The sequence below is a fragment of the Trametes versicolor genome, assembly GCF_000271585.1.
Source record: "Trametes versicolor FP-101664 SS1 unplaced genomic scaffold TRAVEscaffold_12, whole genome shotgun sequence".
Taxonomy (NCBI): domain Eukaryota; kingdom Fungi; phylum Basidiomycota; class Agaricomycetes; order Polyporales; family Polyporaceae; genus Trametes; species Trametes versicolor.
Window position 1 is genome coordinate 171,900 of NW_007360332.1, and position 16,993 is coordinate 188,892.

The 16,993-nt window shown below is 57.2% G+C and overlaps 5 protein-coding genes and 1 non-coding gene across 6 annotated transcripts; 3 read left to right on the forward strand and 3 right to left on the reverse strand.

The window, feature by feature from the left end:
* Positions 1 to 84: 84 nt before the first annotated feature.
* On the forward strand, positions 85 to 2,136 carry TRAVEDRAFT_23625 (uncharacterized protein; the record flags this gene model as incomplete). The annotated part of the gene is made up of 6 exons (XM_008045122.1): positions 85 to 231; positions 286 to 482; positions 538 to 601; positions 632 to 1,619; positions 1,689 to 1,849; positions 1,915 to 2,136. 6 exons carry the CDS (start codon positions 85 to 87, stop codon positions 2,134 to 2,136), a joined length of 1,779 nt encoding a protein of 592 aa, XP_008043313.1.
* Positions 2,137 to 3,270: 1,134 nt separating this feature from the next.
* TRAVEDRAFT_23626 (Pkinase-domain-containing protein) lies at positions 3,271 to 5,138 on the reverse strand (the record flags this gene model as incomplete). Its single annotated transcript, XM_008045123.1, has 12 exons — positions 3,271 to 3,402; positions 3,465 to 3,598; positions 3,665 to 3,895; positions 3,933 to 4,010; positions 4,060 to 4,122; positions 4,173 to 4,200; positions 4,252 to 4,385; positions 4,443 to 4,516; positions 4,571 to 4,659; positions 4,713 to 4,790; positions 4,919 to 5,047; positions 5,109 to 5,138. The coding sequence occupies 12 exons, from the start codon at positions 5,136 to 5,138 to the stop codon at positions 3,271 to 3,273; spliced, it is 1,200 nt and encodes a 399-aa protein (XP_008043314.1).
* Positions 5,139 to 6,562: 1,424 nt separating this feature from the next.
* Positions 6,563 to 6,646, reverse strand: TRAVEDRAFT_t215. The gene has a single exon. It is a non-coding gene; the product is annotated as a tRNA-Arg (tRNA).
* Positions 6,647 to 7,218: 572 nt separating this feature from the next.
* Positions 7,219 to 9,603, forward strand: TRAVEDRAFT_52329 (uncharacterized protein; the record flags this gene model as incomplete). The annotated part of the gene is made up of 5 exons (XM_008045255.1): positions 7,219 to 7,320; positions 7,376 to 8,627; positions 8,688 to 8,893; positions 8,958 to 9,193; positions 9,270 to 9,603. The coding sequence occupies 5 exons, from the start codon at positions 7,219 to 7,221 to the stop codon at positions 9,601 to 9,603; spliced, it is 2,130 nt and encodes a 709-aa protein (XP_008043446.1).
* Positions 9,604 to 10,029: 426 nt separating this feature from the next.
* Positions 10,030 to 11,337, reverse strand: LiP4 (prepropeptide lignin peroxidase; the record flags this gene model as incomplete). Its single annotated transcript, XM_008045434.1, has 5 exons — positions 10,030 to 10,098; positions 10,152 to 10,226; positions 10,281 to 10,827; positions 10,879 to 11,221; positions 11,277 to 11,337. The coding sequence occupies 5 exons, from the start codon at positions 11,335 to 11,337 to the stop codon at positions 10,030 to 10,032; spliced, it is 1,095 nt and encodes a 364-aa protein (XP_008043625.1).
* A 2,474-nt stretch (positions 11,338 to 13,811) lies between these two features.
* Positions 13,812 to 15,115, forward strand: LiP5 (prepropeptide lignin peroxidase; the record flags this gene model as incomplete). The annotated part of the gene is made up of 5 exons (XM_008045435.1): positions 13,812 to 13,890; positions 13,928 to 14,270; positions 14,322 to 14,868; positions 14,919 to 14,993; positions 15,047 to 15,115. 5 exons carry the CDS (start codon positions 13,812 to 13,814, stop codon positions 15,113 to 15,115), a joined length of 1,113 nt encoding a protein of 370 aa, XP_008043626.1.
* Between the last annotated feature and the right edge of the window lie 1,878 nt (positions 15,116 to 16,993).

The following is a 16,993-nucleotide window of genomic DNA, read 5'->3' on the forward strand; positions in this document are numbered from 1 at the left end:
AACTGGTCACGCCACATTGGCTTTCACGCAGACATCACCAGAAGACGCAGAACGCTCGGGGTCGCCGATCCTTTGACTTCGGAGATGCTGAGCTTTCAGGAAGTCTCCGTTGCATACTTCATGCAAGCATATGTTCCCGGTGAAAACCTTCTCCCCACATTCAAGATCCACAAGCTCCAGATAGCAGATTTTGGGAACGAGCGCGGGATGTACCCTGGCCAGGCCGGTCTGGTATGTGCCCCATTTAGCCTTGATTGAAACAGCGTTTTTAACTGTCGCTTTCAGTGTTCATTCTTCAACGAGGTCTTTAAGGAGTCCGGCTATGTATACCTCTGTGCGTACTCGAGCGACGCTTATGTGGACCAGGTTGCTCCTGGCTTCATAGATGAAGACGCAGACGATAAGTGGCGCCCGAACATTGGGGTGTACTCGACTCTAGCTCCGGCGAAGGGAGCGTTTGACCCATCGAGCGCGGAATGCAGGTGCGTCGGAGGTGCCGGCCACCACAACATATGCCGAAGACGGTACGATCGACAGTGAAGTTGACGACGCGCCTGATGAGATCAACTCCGCACCAGACGATGGGGACCCACTCTCGCTGGTCTCCCGCACTGCCTGGGCCTGGGCGTAGCTGCTGGAAGTCAACAGCGACCCAAACAACACTTCCTCTCTCCACGGAGCCCCAAATACCGTCCTACTCAACGACTTGGAACGTCAGCTCTCACAGGGTCAGATCATACACTACGTCCAGGAGGTCTTCAGCCGCCAACATCGGATCTTCGTGTTCATCATTGCCGTTCGTGGAAGCTCCGCCCGCCTCTGTCTTTTCGATCGCGCTGGGGCTGTCATCTCCGCGCTTTTCGACTACGTCGACGATCCGGCAATGCTCGCCACATTTCTCTACCGCTTCGCCAAGATGTCGCGCGAGCAGCGTGGACACGACCCTACTGCCACACTCGCGACCGACGTGGAGGAAGCGCATTTCAGGACCCTGTGGAAGACGTTCGGCTCCGATCCCGACTCTGCGATCACCCGCGGCCTGAAGAAAGCCGCCACTCCTGGTTGGCCTGTCTACGCATTGGACATCTTTTCGCCATGGTCGGAGAGGGACACGTTCTTGGACGTCCAGGCTACGAAGGCGCCTACGCACCATCGTTGCCTCGTCGGGCGGCCCGCCTACGTCGGCGCGTCCATGTGCGGCAAAGGCACCCGATGCTTCGTGGCATGGAGCGACGCAGAGCAGAGTGTGCTGTTTATCAAGGATAGCTGGCGGGAGATGTCGGAGAACGCCCCAAGCGAATTTAACAACTACCAGCTACTCTATCGCAACCTCGGCACAGATGTCTACAAGTTCTACCCAACCGTGCGCGCGGGAGGTGACGTTGTGTGGGCGCCCCAGAACGCGAGGGATATTGGCCTGTCCGAACACTCGTCGCAGGGCGGAAGATACTACGCCACTGCCCGAGCAGCGCCGCAGGATACCTGCTCGCACAGGGTCGCGTTGCACCTGGCAACTCCGAGGAGACATACTCGGCTAGTCCTGCAGCAGGTATGCCGAACGCTCGAGGACTTCAAGCATCCACGGGAGCTGGTTTTTGCCCTGATGGTTGCTGTTATGGGTGCGTTTCTATCTTTCCACGAGGATCAGCCTGCAAAGCTAATCACGCGACGTTGAGTCCATAGCCTAGCGTGGAGTGACGCGAAACTGCTGCATGGCGACATAAGCCCCGGAAATATCTTGATCTACGACCCGCCCGACGGAGAGACGGAATGCTTCCTCTCGGACTGGGATCTGGGGCGGACTGTCGATCAGCTCCAGTGCCGGAGGCAGACGCAGCTGCCCCATTCAGTAAGTTTATTCGATACGATGTCCAACCTCAGTCTCTTGAGTAACGGCGCGCGGGATCTGTCCAGGGAACGTGGCAGTTTACATCGGGGCTCCTGCAGCATTACCCCCACAAGCCCTACGAGCTTGCGGACGAGCTAGAAGCGTTTGTCCACGTCCTGAATTGGTGTGCGCTGAAGTACCTCCGGCACTCCCTCAGCGGCAGCGGGAACTCTGCACTTCTTGCCCAGACCTTCCACGACTTCTACGGTTGGATCATACCCGGAAGCAGTAGCGCAAAGTTTCTCTAGATGCGCGTAGGGTTTCTCATCGTGGAAGGCCTCGACGAGGCTGCTTATAACCCTCTGTCAGTGCTCCTGGGCAAGCTCGCTGCTATGTGCAAGAAGCATTACGACACAAAGATCGCCGAGCTAGAACCGCCCGCGGTACAACCTGCTCCTACCCCCGGGCCCCGGATAGTGTCCTTCGGAGGGGCTGCTGTGCGCCCTTCTTGCAGGCGGAAGGCGGCAAGGTGTTCATGTGGTCGGCGCATTTCGTCAAGGTGAAGGACCAAGCGCCAGTATCACTGGCAGCTCATCCATCTTGGGTGACGCACGAGTAGGCACCGCCGCGCGCTCAGTGGGGATGAACAAGGAAGAAGGAAGGGGATGCGTGGCGTAGCTTGTGCCCGTGTCCTTCTACCCCAGTACCGAGAACATCTTCCCGTTCTCTGCATTCACCGTCTTTTCGCGCTTCGAGTCTTTCTCTATCACGTTCCTTTCCCGCTACGTACTGCTGCCTAGCCACGCTCCAGCTCCTATGCTCCGAGACCTGTCTCTGTTCACTTAGTTCTGTCTTGTGCTGTACGATACAAGGCGCACGAGGTGGCTTCCGAAGTCCGCCATCGGAATATACATGTCTATCCCGTCGCGTTGCTCGCCGTGTCTCGAATGAATGGCTTGAAATTCCGATGATTAACCATACTATCGATATTTCTTCGCAATATTTCAAATGTTAATCGCAAGTCTAAGTTCCTGTACCCCGACTTGTTCGAGTAGCATCGCGCACCCCACGCAGACCCGCATGCCAACGCCAGATTCCAATAGCAAGTGGTCGACAGCACCTTGAAGACAGAGAAAGATAGACAATACATATACAAGCGACGCGGCAGCGGCAGCGATGGCGCACGCCCCGCACAATATACAGCAGATACTCACTACCCGGCGCCGGTCAGAACCGCACCGCGCGTTCTAGATTAGGCACTTCTTCCAAGACCTGCCCCGCCGCCCCAAAGGAAGCCCTTCCCCCTCTCGCGCGTGCCTCTCGGTGTTCGAACCCCGTCTCTCCATAGTCCGTGATTAGTTGCGCGGCGACGCGCTGGTTTGTAGATGCGAGTGGACTAAAGGCAGAGGGAGCGAGGGTGGTATCGGCACGACGGCGGGCACCTAGATGGAGACCTTCGCCATCTGCTTCACGAGTGGCGTCTGACCCGAGGACCCGGACTGCGACACATCGTCGACGTTTTTGAGCTCCTCGCGCGACGATTCGCTCTCGCCGTAGTGCGTGACGGATCGGTCCTGCGAGTACCACGACCACATCAGCATCGAGCGTACGCCGGAAGAGAGCGAAAGAAGCGTACCTCGTCGACGTGCTCCTTCTCGGACTCCTCCTTCAGCTCTGCGATGTTCTGGCCGAAGCGCTGCGCAGTAGGTGATAGGCCCGCGAGCGAAGACATGCGCTTGGTGGCGATCATAGAGAACACCGCTTTCCGGACTACGTAGGCGCAAACGCATGTTAACACCCTACTCGCGGAGACCTAAGAGAGAGGACGGGACGTACAGGTCTTCTTCGCGTCGAAGGCTTTCTGGATGTGCGGCAGAAGGTTCGTGGGGCCACCGCTCGGGCTCGCGGGGTCGGGCACGAAGTGGCGTTGGTCGGACGCCAGCCACTTGTGTTCCAGCATCTCCGCCGCGGTCGGCCGCGACGTGGGGTCAATCGTAAGACACGTGCGCACGAAGTCTTTCGCCGTGTCCGAGACGTTTGCCCAGTACTCCTCTGCGGGTTTGTCAGCTACGAAAGACTCATCACGTCGGCAGAGGGAACGCACCGGGCTCGAAGTGGTAGTCGCCCGCGATGATAGCCTCCATCTCCTGCTGCTGCGTGTCCCGGTCGAAGGGCGTGTATCCTGGGAAGATGTTAGATACGGCACAGGTGGGAAAGGAATGCTGCATTACCACAGAGTAGGAAGTAGGTGATCACACCCATCGCCCATACGTCGACCGGCTTCCCATGACCGGCTACGAGAATATCAGACCATGTACGCGCCATAAAGAGTGACGGCACTCACTCTTCTTGAAGATCTCGGGCGCCATATACTACACTTGCGGTGTTAGAGCGGCCAACATGATTCGGAAGATAACACTCACTCCGGGGGTGCCGCAGATCTCTGTGAGCATCTGGAATTTCTCGTCGTCCATCACCCGACTGAGGCCAAAGTCCGCGATCATAATGTCTGCATCCTCCGCCTTGGTTCGGAAGATCAGATTCTCCGGCTTGAGATCTGGAGGATAGATAAAGTTATAGGAGTGCCAAGCCCCTATGAAAGAGAGCGACGTACCTCTATGTACAATACCGCACTCGTGGATGTACTTCACCGCGCCAAAGATCGTTCGTACGAGCGCCGCAGCATCTCTGTAAGGCAACTAGCATCAGCACTGCGCTTTACCCCATTCGGGCCGAACTCACTCTTCGTAGTAGTTGCCCTTGGCGCATATACGATCGAAGAGCTCGCCACCAGTACACAGATCGAAGACAAGGTAGAGGTTGTGCGCGGTCTACGGATAGGTTTGCATATGTCGCTCGAAACATAAACAGGCGGGCGACATACCTCGAAGTAGTCATGCAGCGTAACGATGTTTGTATGCCCCTTGGAGATCTTCTTGAGGACCGCAATCTCGTTGCGCACCTGTATAGCAACAGCAGGGGAGTTAGCGGTGATGACTTGCCGCCCGCGCGGTATAGATGACCGCGATAGCAGATCTACGCGAGCGCGGACATCGCGCGCCGGGCGGCGGGGAGCGAGGACGAACGCACCATGTACTCCCGCCCCTCCATGAGCTTCTTGTTGATGACCTTGCATGCAAAGTACTCTCCGGTCTTGATGTGGACCGCCTCCTTGACGATGGCGTACGTTCCACTACCCAGCGTCTTGCCTGTCCGATACTACGCGTTCGTCGGGCTGTCTATCAGTTGCTTGCAAGCTTGATGGGGAGAGCCCTCTCACCTGACAGGGAACGGTCGCGGGGGCAGGCATCGTTTCGTATATGACGGATGTATGCTGCTGTGCGCGAGAGGGGGTGCGGGGGAGATGGTGGTCGAGAGGAAGGACGGAGGGGACGAACGGAAGGGAGAGAAGCAAAGGAGGTTACGGCTGGATATAGATATAGGACGCGATCAAACACTACCTTCTCATTCCACTGATCGGCCCCCCTCCGTCCGCCCGGCCCTCCGCCGGCCTGTGCCCTGTCGTGCAGCGCGGTGTCTGCGCCCGGGAGGCCGTGTAGTGGCCGGGACGGCGAAGGCGCTGCAGGACTGGCCGGCGTGGACAGTGTCTGTGCAGACGACGCCCATGTGCCCGGACTTCGATGCGCTGCTGCTGCTCTGCCTCCGACCACCTCCCCCTCGCTATCATGAACCGCCGGTGCTGAATACTGCTCTCCTTGGAGCGCGCTCTCGTCACTGTCTTGATGTCTTGTTCGGCCTTCCTTGAACTGAACGCGGGAATTCCGGTGTTTGCTTACTTGCGAGCCCATGGCGCTACCGGGGGCGTTGCGGTCGGATCGAGGTACGTGAGGGAGGACAAGGAGAGTGGATGTGGTGGTACGCGCTGATACCGGCCCCTGACCTTATATACCGCAGGTCTTCCATTTCACCACGCCCACACTGCATGCATACGGATCAGGCTATAAACCTTCGGGCTCCGTCCGAATGCGTTAAGCGTCCCGTATACAGCTGCGTCAGTCGGGGCGGTGCGCACTGCTCCCGCCGCAGCAAGCGCTCCTAACTCTTCTTCGCACTGGCTCTCCCGCACGCCGGCTGTCCATCGCTGCTTCGCGTACAGCGATACATGACAGCTTAGCGTTTCTCGAAGCTGGCGAGTGCGGCGATGCATGCCACTTCATCGTTTATCTATGATATCTGCAGTGACTCTGCACCTTACAGGTCGTATTCTCAAGCAACGACGCCAAGGCATCTTAGTTGCGCCGTGCATACCCGTTCGGCGGTATCCTTGGATGAGACGCTGTAGCCACGCGCCGAAGTGCGTCATGTTGACACCCGAGCGTATAGATATTGGCCAAGAGCGCCATTGCCGGACAACCAAGGACACCGGTCTCGGCTTGTCTGCCGATCATGCCCGCGGCGCAGGAGCGCGGAGGCGCAACGGTAAGCACTGTTACATCCGCATTCGGGCTGTTCACCGTATGTCCATAGCACACTGGGTTGCTGTGCGTATGCATATTTGACTTACGTCGAGTACATCACACTGCTTGCTGAAGTCCCGATGTTGACACTTGGTGGAGATGACACCACGCACATCGTGCGTCGTGCAATGAGACCGAATCGAACCTCTCAGAGGTGAATACCTCTTCCCGCGTTAATTTGTACCTGCGCTAACGACAATAATATTGAAAGCTGGTCCGTAAAACCTTCTGTGGCATCGTGAGGGGACAAAAAGTACGACCAACCCGGGAGTCGAACCCGGAATCTCCAGCTGACTCGAAGAATCGGAAACTGACGCCTTAACCATTAGGCCAGCCGGCCGATATACGGTGCCTATTGCACGGATACTCGTCCGCAGCGTGCTCTCTGCCAGTGAGTCCTATGAGCCCCAGTTTGTGTTAACGGCCTTGCTCACCGGAACCATCATGTCTGCACTGGGAATCTGACTTGCTACGCGAAATACGGTTCCATGGGCTGCAGTGGTGAATCTGTCTCCTAACAGCAAGACATGGTAAGTACTAGCTATCAACAACTGTCTTCGCCATGTAGGCCTCGGGACCGGACCCCGGTGTTTATATATCATTGGTACGTCGCGAAAGTACTGGCCTTACCGTGGCGATTGTAGAGCAACGGTTAACCGTTTTTCATAGATATTCCTGCTCTCTACCACGAGGCGTGGCTGTCAAAGTCGCAGTCACCATCAACAGGGATGGCTTGACACCCGCGCACCTAACCGAGCACATGCAGTACTCCATGAGGCGCAGATACACGCAAGCGCCACCTGTACACTCGACTCCCTGACTACGCTGCGAGTGATAACCCTTCATAACACTCACTCCTTCCGTGAGATGTCTTGTGTCACTCTACCGGTCGGAGAGTGGTTGCAGACGTGCATGCCCAGCAACTGCCTTCCCCCCGAACTTCTGAGCCCGGAGTTCAGGCTTTTCCAGGGCGTCGAGCTGGCGTGCGATGAGCGGGCTACGTATACGGATTTGGTGGGTACTTCAAAGTTTCAAGACCCGCTCTTCATGCTGACGCAAGGTTATACAGCGACACGGTTTCAACATCATCTTAAAGCGACTCAAAATCACGGAATATGTGATGGCGATGGTGGAGGACCAGGTAGTAACGGTCTCCACACCAACAAACGGCCACTCTTGCGGGACGCTTCTGGCTCTGTACTCAGCCAAAGATGTCCCTCGCGTAGCCCAAGCCTATATCTTCTCCCCTCTATCAGCAGCAGGAACTGAGTGCTCTACTGGGGAAGGTATTCTCCGGATATATCTGATCACTACAGTGCTAGCTGACACGGAGCTGCTCACAGCACATGCTCAGGCCCATGATCCCGGCTGTCTTGAGACGTCACCCTCGCTGAATGCCTGGACCTGGGCAAAGCTCCTTGTCGACGTAAAGACAAGAAGCTCCCTGGCGCCCTCGACATTCCACCACACTCCTAGCACGTACACAGACCCAACAGATGGAAACCAGTTCTGGGCTCGCCTCAGTGCACACGCGACAGAGATGTGCTTCCGCCAACACCGAACGTCCGTGCCCATGATCTCCATATGTCACGACTACGCGCGGTTCCTCCGATTCGACCCCGCCGGAGTCGTGATGTCAGAGGCGTTCGACTACGTCGAGGATCCGGAGCCCTTAGTCACCTTCCTCTTCCACTACGTGCATGCAAGCCGTCGAGCACGCGGGTTCGACCCGACTGCGACTCTCGCTTCGCCCGACGAGCAAGAGGTGTTTCGGGCGCTAGCTCATAATGACTCCTTGCGTGGACATGTGAAGGCTGCCTTGAAGGTGGCGGATACCCCCCATTGGCCACTCCACAAGCTCTCCTGCAGGGCGCCGTGGTCTCTTGAGGGCGAGGCGCCCATGTGTGCGGAAAGCCCGAGCTCCACCCGCGAGTTCCTTGTCGGAAGGCCGTGCTACAGGAGCGACTCTATGATTGGGACAGCAACTCGCGCTTTCATGGCGTACGACATCGCGCGCCACACTGTCGTTTTCATCAAAGGCTGCTGGAGGCCGGATTTAGGGCCCAACCACCTGTCCGAGTACGAAGTATACCTGAAGTTGCTGAGCGGGTCCCCCATACATATACCGACACTGCTTGGCGGGGGCGACGTCCTCGACGAGGCCAAAAGGCCTCAACGAACGCTGATCACGGAATCGCGATGGGAAGACACAAGCTCGGGCCGCATCCACGCGCGTCTCGTGTTCAGAGACGTCTGCCGTCCGTTGGAGTCTTTCCGGGACACCCGCGAGCTAGTGTCTATCGTGTATGACGCTCTTCAAGGTGAGGTTTTGTACTGCCGAGAATCCTTGCGCTTCGCTAACCAGTTGCATGCGTTGGTAGCGCATAAGGTTGCGTGGGAGAGGCATGGAGTCCTGCACTGCGACATCAGTGTGGGTAACATTCTGATCCTCGACGTACCGAATATCGATAGCGCCGCACATGGATTGGACACCAAAGTGGTTGGCCTCCTGTGCGACTGGGACGGTGCAAGGACGCGAGCCGAGGTCGTTCATCCAGAGGCCTCCGAGTCCCAATTGACCCGCTTGGTACGGCACGACTTCGTACACCTCAGATAACGCGCACCCATTGCTCACGCGTCTCGTAACACAGGGAACCTGGCAGTTCGTGTCCGGCGGTTTGCTTTGGTATCGTCGCAAACCCTACCTGCTCTCTGACGACCTTGAGTCCGTCTACCACGTCCTCAACTGGTGCGCGCTCAAGTACCTGCCCCACGAGCTCACGGACGCACCTGACCACCTCCGGAGAGCGATGCAAGACTTTTACGATACGGATTTCGGCGGCAAAGGCAGTTTTGAAAAGTTCAAGCGTATCAAAGGGGGGCATCCGTTCGTCCCTGACCTACGATGCAGCCCGGAGCACCCCTTCCTGAGGCTGCTCACTTGGCTCGGTGACATTTTCAAGAAGCATTATGCGCGTTTTCCGCCTGGACGAGTGGAGAAGGACGCCGTCGAAGGGCGATTTGAAGGAAGTCATGGGCGGGAGACCAGCCAAGGAGCAACGCGCGGGGTCTGGTGGAGGAGTGACAGACGTCGGCGCTGTCGATCAATACGACACCCTCTTGTCGGACGGACAGCTACCTCATGAGAAGCCCCAGAGTCTGTTAGACCATACGGACATTCTGGGCGCATTCTCTGAGATGCTCGACCGGACGACAGAGTGGGGCGGCATCGAGAAACTTTCGGACCAAGTTCCGCCCCAAAGTCTGTGCTCGTCCTGGACGCGCGTGAGGGCTTGACGTTATGGAGAGAGTAGTGCAAGGTGGAGAAGTCCGAGGGTGTGGAAGGCAGTCCTGGGAGACGTCACAATGAGTACTACATCCGTAGCATCTACCCTGGACGTTGTTACTCATGAGTCACCATTGATAGCTACAACGAATTCCTGCCATATTGAACGTCTTCATGCGGGCACATGCGATGCGGAAGGTACAATAGAGTGTGTCGTAAATCTGTTTAGAGTCGTGTTACATCATGCATCATGTCTAAGATGGTAGCTAAACCGAGAACCCCGAATATCGAAAGGACGCAACAACACCCTTGAATACGGACGAGCCTGTGCCAGGCATCTGTGGTAACATTAGGCGATTAAAGGTTGACCTTCGGCGGGGGGACACTAGAGTGAAGGTGTCATGAGCCGCATAAGCATGTAATGCAAGGCGTGAAGCTTACACGGGGGCGACAGCGGTGCGCGGACCGGGGTCAGCCGGGAGGGTGGGGAACGGAGTCTCGGCGCACTGTGCATAAAATAGTGAGTATGATACAAAGACGAGCCATGACTCATACATACCGCCTGCTCAATATCGTTCATTGTCATTCCGGCGGGGAGGTGAGTATGGCCTTGAGGCGGCGCGGGGATCGGGACCTGCAAGCGAAGTCAGCATCGTGATAGAAAGGTTGAAGGTCACGCGAGACGTACGACTTCGGTGCAGTCGACAAGGTCGTCCTGGTTCTGCCCAAGCGTCGTCAACACCTGGAACACAAACTGGAACATCTGCTGTGCTTTCGGCTGGTTGTCCACAAACGACTGCCACTCGCACGCCGTCCGTGTGTCCCGCGCAATCGTGTGGTCGCTCTGCAGGCGAATCTCCCCAGCAAGCGGGCTCTCCACCTCGCCCTGGTTCCCGCCCTTGCCCGGGAACAGTGTCCCGCGCAGCTGTGTCTCCACGAAGAATTGCGTGTCCCAAATCTCGGGCGTCGAGTCGAACGGCAGCCCAGACTTGGTCGGGTCGACGTCGTTGGCAGCGGCCACGGTGTGCGCGGTCAGGAGCCAGACGGTGAGGATGGGGTCGAACTCGCCCTCGGAGGCGTCGGCGAGACGGTCAAAGATCTGGTCGGGGGTGTGGAACGGTTCGGGAACGAGACCGTCGGGTGCGGGTTGGGTAGCGTCCTTGCGGCCGACGAATGCGGATAGCTGGGGAGCGCCGGCGCAGTTAGACGCAGCGAGCGCACCAGCGAAGTGCAAGCTGGGGGAGTGTCAGTGAAAGCGAAGTGTATACGACGAATGTGGGACGTACAAGTCAGCGTGCGACAGGTTGTGGCGCGCCTGAAGCGGCTTCTGGAGGGCGACAATCTCGTCGAGTCCGACGTTGGGGTGGAACTTGGTCTCGATCTCAGGGAAGATCGAAATCGAGCCGTCCGCCCCTCCACCGCCGAACTTGCCTTGCGCCTCCAGCGCGGGCGAGATCGCGATCGCGTCGTGGAACGTCAGGCGGAGCGACTCGTGTGCCTCGGCCGTGCACAGACCGCCGTGGAAGAGGTTCTGCTGGAGGTCCTGACGGACGGCGAAGAGCTGGCAACATGCGGCGTTCGTCGCGGTGTTGACGCCATCGGGGCAGGACACGCGGCGCGTCAGCGCGGCTGGTAGAGAAGCGACATTAGCAAGTTGCGTGTGCATAATGCATGAAGCACGTACCGTTGGTGCCCGTGAGGGTGGCGGCGATGGAGACAGCTGTGAGGAGACCCTTGAAAGTCATGTCGGTGGTTGAGATGAGTGCCCTGAACCTTGTCAAGGAGTCTACACCTCCTTATATACCTGTTCGATGTCGTATCCCGGACGTGCGTCTACGCATCTCACTCCGAGCCCGTGCTGTGGGCGCGTCAAGAGGGGTGCATCTTCAGCAGACGAGTCGCTCTCCAGCCAATCCTGTTGCAGAGGTTTTGCACTCTGCTATGCTGCAGGGAAGATTCCAAAGCATAGATGGTGGGCGCACCGAAGGCGTGATTTTGTTGGATGTCGACGAGACTCTAGGTTGCTCGATACTTCTGAATCAGATGTAGGCCCACGAGCGTCGCACCTCCGAGACGTGTCGGGCCAGCGACTGGGTTCTGAAGGGAAGGGTGGGTGTCGGCATCAATATATGGTCACCCCTGGGATGAAACGATGATGCTAGCCTCTCACCCTTGACGGCACCGCGCCCTGATCATGGTGCGGACAGCCTTGGCTTGGGTCTTATTACGGTGTCATACTCATCCAAAGATGTACGATTTTCACATGATCATGAGTACTGTGATCCGAGTCCAGGTAGATGGAAAGATCTAGCAGTGATTGTCAGCGATTGCAAAACTTGCCTCGGTGGCATGAGTATCAATGAGTGTGCTCACTATGCTTCACTGTATGCGCCGGGTGCCTGGGCGCATATAGAGGCCATGTTTACAAAAAACAAACTCTGTTATGTACGATGTATAGCGGCGAGGTCTTGGCGTAGAACATGTCGAAGAGAGCAAGGTCAGGGCCCATGAACTTGTTGATAGAACCTCGCGATGTTGGCCGAGGTGGCGTGGTTTGAGTTTGACGTGATTCCGAGTTCAACAACTCCCTCCGAACTGCCGCTCGAGGTGTATACGGCGCTAAAACGAATACGAATGAGCTGCAGGGAATAGCACAGCTCATAATCAGTATATGTATATAAGAATGCTCTCCCGCTATGCTCACCAAAGATATACTGGTAGTAGCTGGCAGTACTAGCCTTCGGAGAAGGTCGCGGTTCAGTGCAAGCTACTATGATATACTTAGCGCCCAACAGATGGCTGCAGGGGCGCCTTTCCGTTTTGGGCGGGCCTCTTCCCAGGGCATGCTACCAGCTTTCCGGTGTCGAGTCTCTCACATATTTTCTTTCTTCTTCTCTCTTCCTCCACGTCTGCCATCCAGGTGGCCTAATCGAATACGAACACGGCTGGCCGAGTAAAACAGCGCCTGTTCTGCTGCAAAGAAACTGCCGCGCTCGAGGCACCGCTTCATCGGACTCGTTTAAAGTACTCAGCAGCAAATTCCGCTTTGACTTTCGCTACACGGCCATGAGCACGAGCCCAATACGGTCAGCGTGTCATGCTGAAGAAAAAACAGTATGTGCATTGTTCAGCGTTTACTGTCAGACCATGGCGGTTTGTATGACGTTGTGCCTTGTGGCACAGGATCTGTTGCGGTACTATTGTGGCAATTCAGATTCTCTTCATACTCCCACACTCCTGTGATGTCGCCCTCACGTTTAAATATAGTACTCAAAAAACAAACCGCCGAGATCTTGGAAAGCCTGCATACACTGGAGAAGGCTCTGCGACCGCCAAGAGGATTGCACGCCCTGGCATCCGCGAGAGTCTCCGCGCGGATCGTGAGGTGGGCCTACACGAAGATTCGATAGTATCCTCCAGTTGTCGGGTATGCGTTCTCTGACATGCATCGAGACTTCTTCATCATCGCCTCGCCGTACTCATGAATGTCAAAGCTGCAGATATGGGCTGTACAGGGGGCAACTAGGCAGGTGGCATGCGAAAACAACCTGTCCGCGGCCTAGTTGGCTCTCCATAACGCGTGGAATGTGTGAGTATCTCTCGGTGAGGATTACACTTAACCATTCCTTGAAAAAGGTACTAACATTCGTTCCGCTGCAGTGGACGATCATCCTCATGCCCATGCGAACTCCTAGTCCGTCCGACGGGTCCGTCTTCTGCCAAGGCAATTGTCTTGTCCATGTATGCGACAGGAGGAGAGCGGTGCCGCTGACAGTGAGAAGGTCAGTCTTTCTTGATGCCCATGAAAATTGCCGATGTACTGACCCCGGTGCGTATCTCAATCCTCTACAGCACGCTTTTTCCACGGTGGCATCGAGCGTGCGTGCCACGTGAGGCTAGGCCACTGACAGACCACTAGTGCTCGCTGTTACGATTGGACGGGAGCTCCTACCGAATCGGACACGCCGACGCTTTGGACGCGCTCAAGTGTTCGTTGCACTTCGATGCCGCCCGCCCCGTCAGAGGACCGAGTGAATATGCGGGCGATGATTGGCCAGCTCACAACCACTGTCGCCGTCTTGGCGTACCCACAACGCAGGCCCACTGCCCAGTGCGCAAAGGCACAACCTGGACATGTCGCGGTATGCGACATGGCATCAGTATATAAGGGAGTGTAGACGCGTCGACAAACCTCAGAGCACCGATCTCAACCACCGACATGGCCTTCAAGAGTCTCCTCACCGCCGTCTCCCTCGCCGCCGCCCTCACTGGCACCAACGGCATGTGCTCTGCGCATTGTACGCATACATTTTGCTGATGCCTCTTTTCCACCAGCCGCGTTGACGCGCCGCGTGTCCTGCCCCGACGGCGTCAACACCGCGACGAACGCTGCATGCTGCCAGCTGTTCGCCGTCCGTCAGGACTTGCAGCAGAACCTCTTCCACGGTGGTCTGTGCACGGCCGAGGCGCACGAGTCGCTCCGGCTGACATTCCACGACGCGATCGCGATCTCGCCCGCGCTGGAGGCGCAAGGCAAGTTCGGTGGTGGAGGCGCAGACGGCTCCATTTCGATCTTCCCCGAGATCGAGACGAAGTTCCACCCTAACGTCGGTCTCGACGAGATCGTCGCGCTCCAGAAGCCGCTTCAAGCGCGCCACAACTTGTCGCACGCCGACTTGTAAGTCCGTTTCGTATTCGCGCCCATATACCGATGTTGAGAATCCTCCAGCTTGCACTTTGCCGGCGCCCTTGCTGCATCGAACTGCGCCGGCGCGCCACAGCTATCCGCATTCGTCGGCCGCAAGGACGCCACCCAGCCCGCACCCGATGGCCTCGTCCCCGAACCGTTCCACACCCCCGACCAGATCTTCGACCGTCTCGCCGACGCGTCCGAGGGCGAGTTCGACCCCATCCTCACCGTCTGGCTCCTCACCGCGCACACTGTGGCCGCCGCCAACGACGTCGACCCGACGAAGTCGGGACTGCCGTTCGACTCGACCCCCGAGATCTGGGACACGCAATTCTTCGTGGAGACGCAGCTGCGCGGGACGCTGTTCCCGGGCAAGGGCGGGAACCAGGGCGAGGTGGAGAGCCCGCTTGCTGGGGAGATTCGCCTGCAGAGCGACCACACGATTGCGCGGGACACGCGGACGGCGTGCGAGTGGCAGTCGTTTGTGGACAACCAGCCGAAGGCGCAGCAGATGTTCCAGTTTGTGTTCCAGGTGTTGACCACTCTCGGGCAGAACCAGGACGACCTCGTTGACTGCACTGAAGTCGTACGTCGTTCTGCGTTCACTTTACCGTTGATATGCTCACTCGTTTCCAGGTTCCGATCCCCGCGCCGCCGCAGGGCCACACTCACCTCCCTGCCGGCATGACCATGAACGACATCGAGCAGGCGGTAGGCACGCTCCATGTATTGTCTTCGATTCGCACTCATTGTTCTCCGCACAGTGCGCCGAGACTCCCTTCCCCACTCTCCCGGCCGATCCTGGACCCCGCACCGCTGTCGCCCCCGTGTAAGCCTCACGCTTCGCATTCTATTCTGATCCGGCTCCTAACGGCACCTGTTCAGTGTTCCCCCGCCGAAGGTCAACCTGTGATCGCCCACAATCCGGGCCGATGTTTCGCGCGTCTTTGCATGAGTTCTTAAGGGTCCTTTCCCGGTCGTTTTCTTTTCGATGTCGGGGGTCCTCATTTTAAGTATGATGTTCGACATGTGTTATGAAAAGCATAGACGAATTGACGATATTCTTATACCATTTCGAGTATGCCTCTTCTGCTTCGAGCTTGACCAGAATGCTACTAGTGTCTGCTTCAACGTCGATGGCAGGCTGCAACTGATTGGTAAGGGCGTTCGGCGCATCTTTCAAGAGCATAGTACGTGCCTTTACATCGCTGCACTTTCCTGACGCACGCCGCGGCTGACTCCGTGCTGGTGTCACTCTGAGCGTCTTGGTTTATACACGGGATGGCACTGGGTGTAGGGCACGCGCTGGAAGAGGGATCGGCGGTCGGCGATCAGCGCTCAGCAGTGCAGGCGGCAGGTACGTCCTCGGTCATGGACGGTGTGTTTGAGCCTAATTGACAGGTGGTGACGGCAGGTCACGGATGGGACTCCATTCAGGGCGGGACGCCGGCGGCTTGAGCGGCGGAGGAACTTTCCTCGGGCGTACGGCACTGGTAGCATGCGGATGACGATACAAGACCGCACCAGCCTCTGCCGAGAGAAGCCTGAACCGACCGCTCCCAGCGGCATGAATTGTCGTCAGAAGGTGCCATCTGAGCACTACGGCAGGCGAGACTCGCCTGGCATGGCTCCGACTGTCTGACACACTGTATCGATGTGTTCATGACTCCTTTCAGCGCTATTTCTCAGTATGTCTCAGACTCAGTAGTAAAGACTCGCCGACTCTACTCGGAGCACTGGTGATCCACAACGACGCTTTGTGGTTGATCATGATGCGGAACCGGGCGGCGAGCGGCGCCGGCGTTTGTGGCTGAAATGACAATTATCAGCTTGAGTGCGCTTGAATGTGAGACGTAGCTTTTACCATGCCCATTGATTTAAGCTTAGACAGGGACAAATTTTTTCATCTCGCAAAGGAGGGAAGAGTAAAGTTGGGCGTCGTTCGGCGCAGAGACAGCGCGAGACGCTCGCCCACCGGCTTTTTCCGCGGTGTGACTTACTGTGACACGCTTAACTACGTTCGTTGGCGCCCGCCAGCACAGCTGCCGCGCCAACATCGTCAAGGACTCTCTTCCTCTCTCCCAATCGTACCTGCCTCTGCCTATGCTTACTGATTGCTCATAATGTTGTTATATGAAATCTAGCGGATGGGCGCAAATTTTATGAGCTATCAGCTAGTATCAGTGCCCTGCAAACAGTTAGTTCCTTACCCGCCGGGTCAACGCCGCCGGTGAGTCTGAACTTTGCGAATCCAGGAACGCTGGCTCACTCAGCGAGACCGGCTAGTATACTTACACCACCCGAGGTTCGGGTGCTATAGAGTACAAGATGGCCACTGATCAACTCGCCGCCGATACTTACTACTCGGGGCGCTCTGAAGAATGCAGGAGTAACGCCGCGGATCCGAATCGCAGAACGCCCGTTTGGGCGCCCAATCACTGGCATTTCAATGATCTTCAGACTTTCACAGCGCTGTAACGGTCAGGTGTGTTCTGCACAGCCGGTCCCGCCTAGTGGGCTATATGAGCTGACTAGTCTACTGTACGGCGACTCTTTCAGGCACTGCACGCCGGAGTATATGGAATACCCGCATTCTCTTTGATACGCTCGAAGACTGGGAATCCGAGTCGAAGTGTAAGGGTCAAGCGAGCTTGCCTATAGGACGCGGTATCCGCCTGGGCTCGGTCCGAACGTGATGACAATGTGCTCCA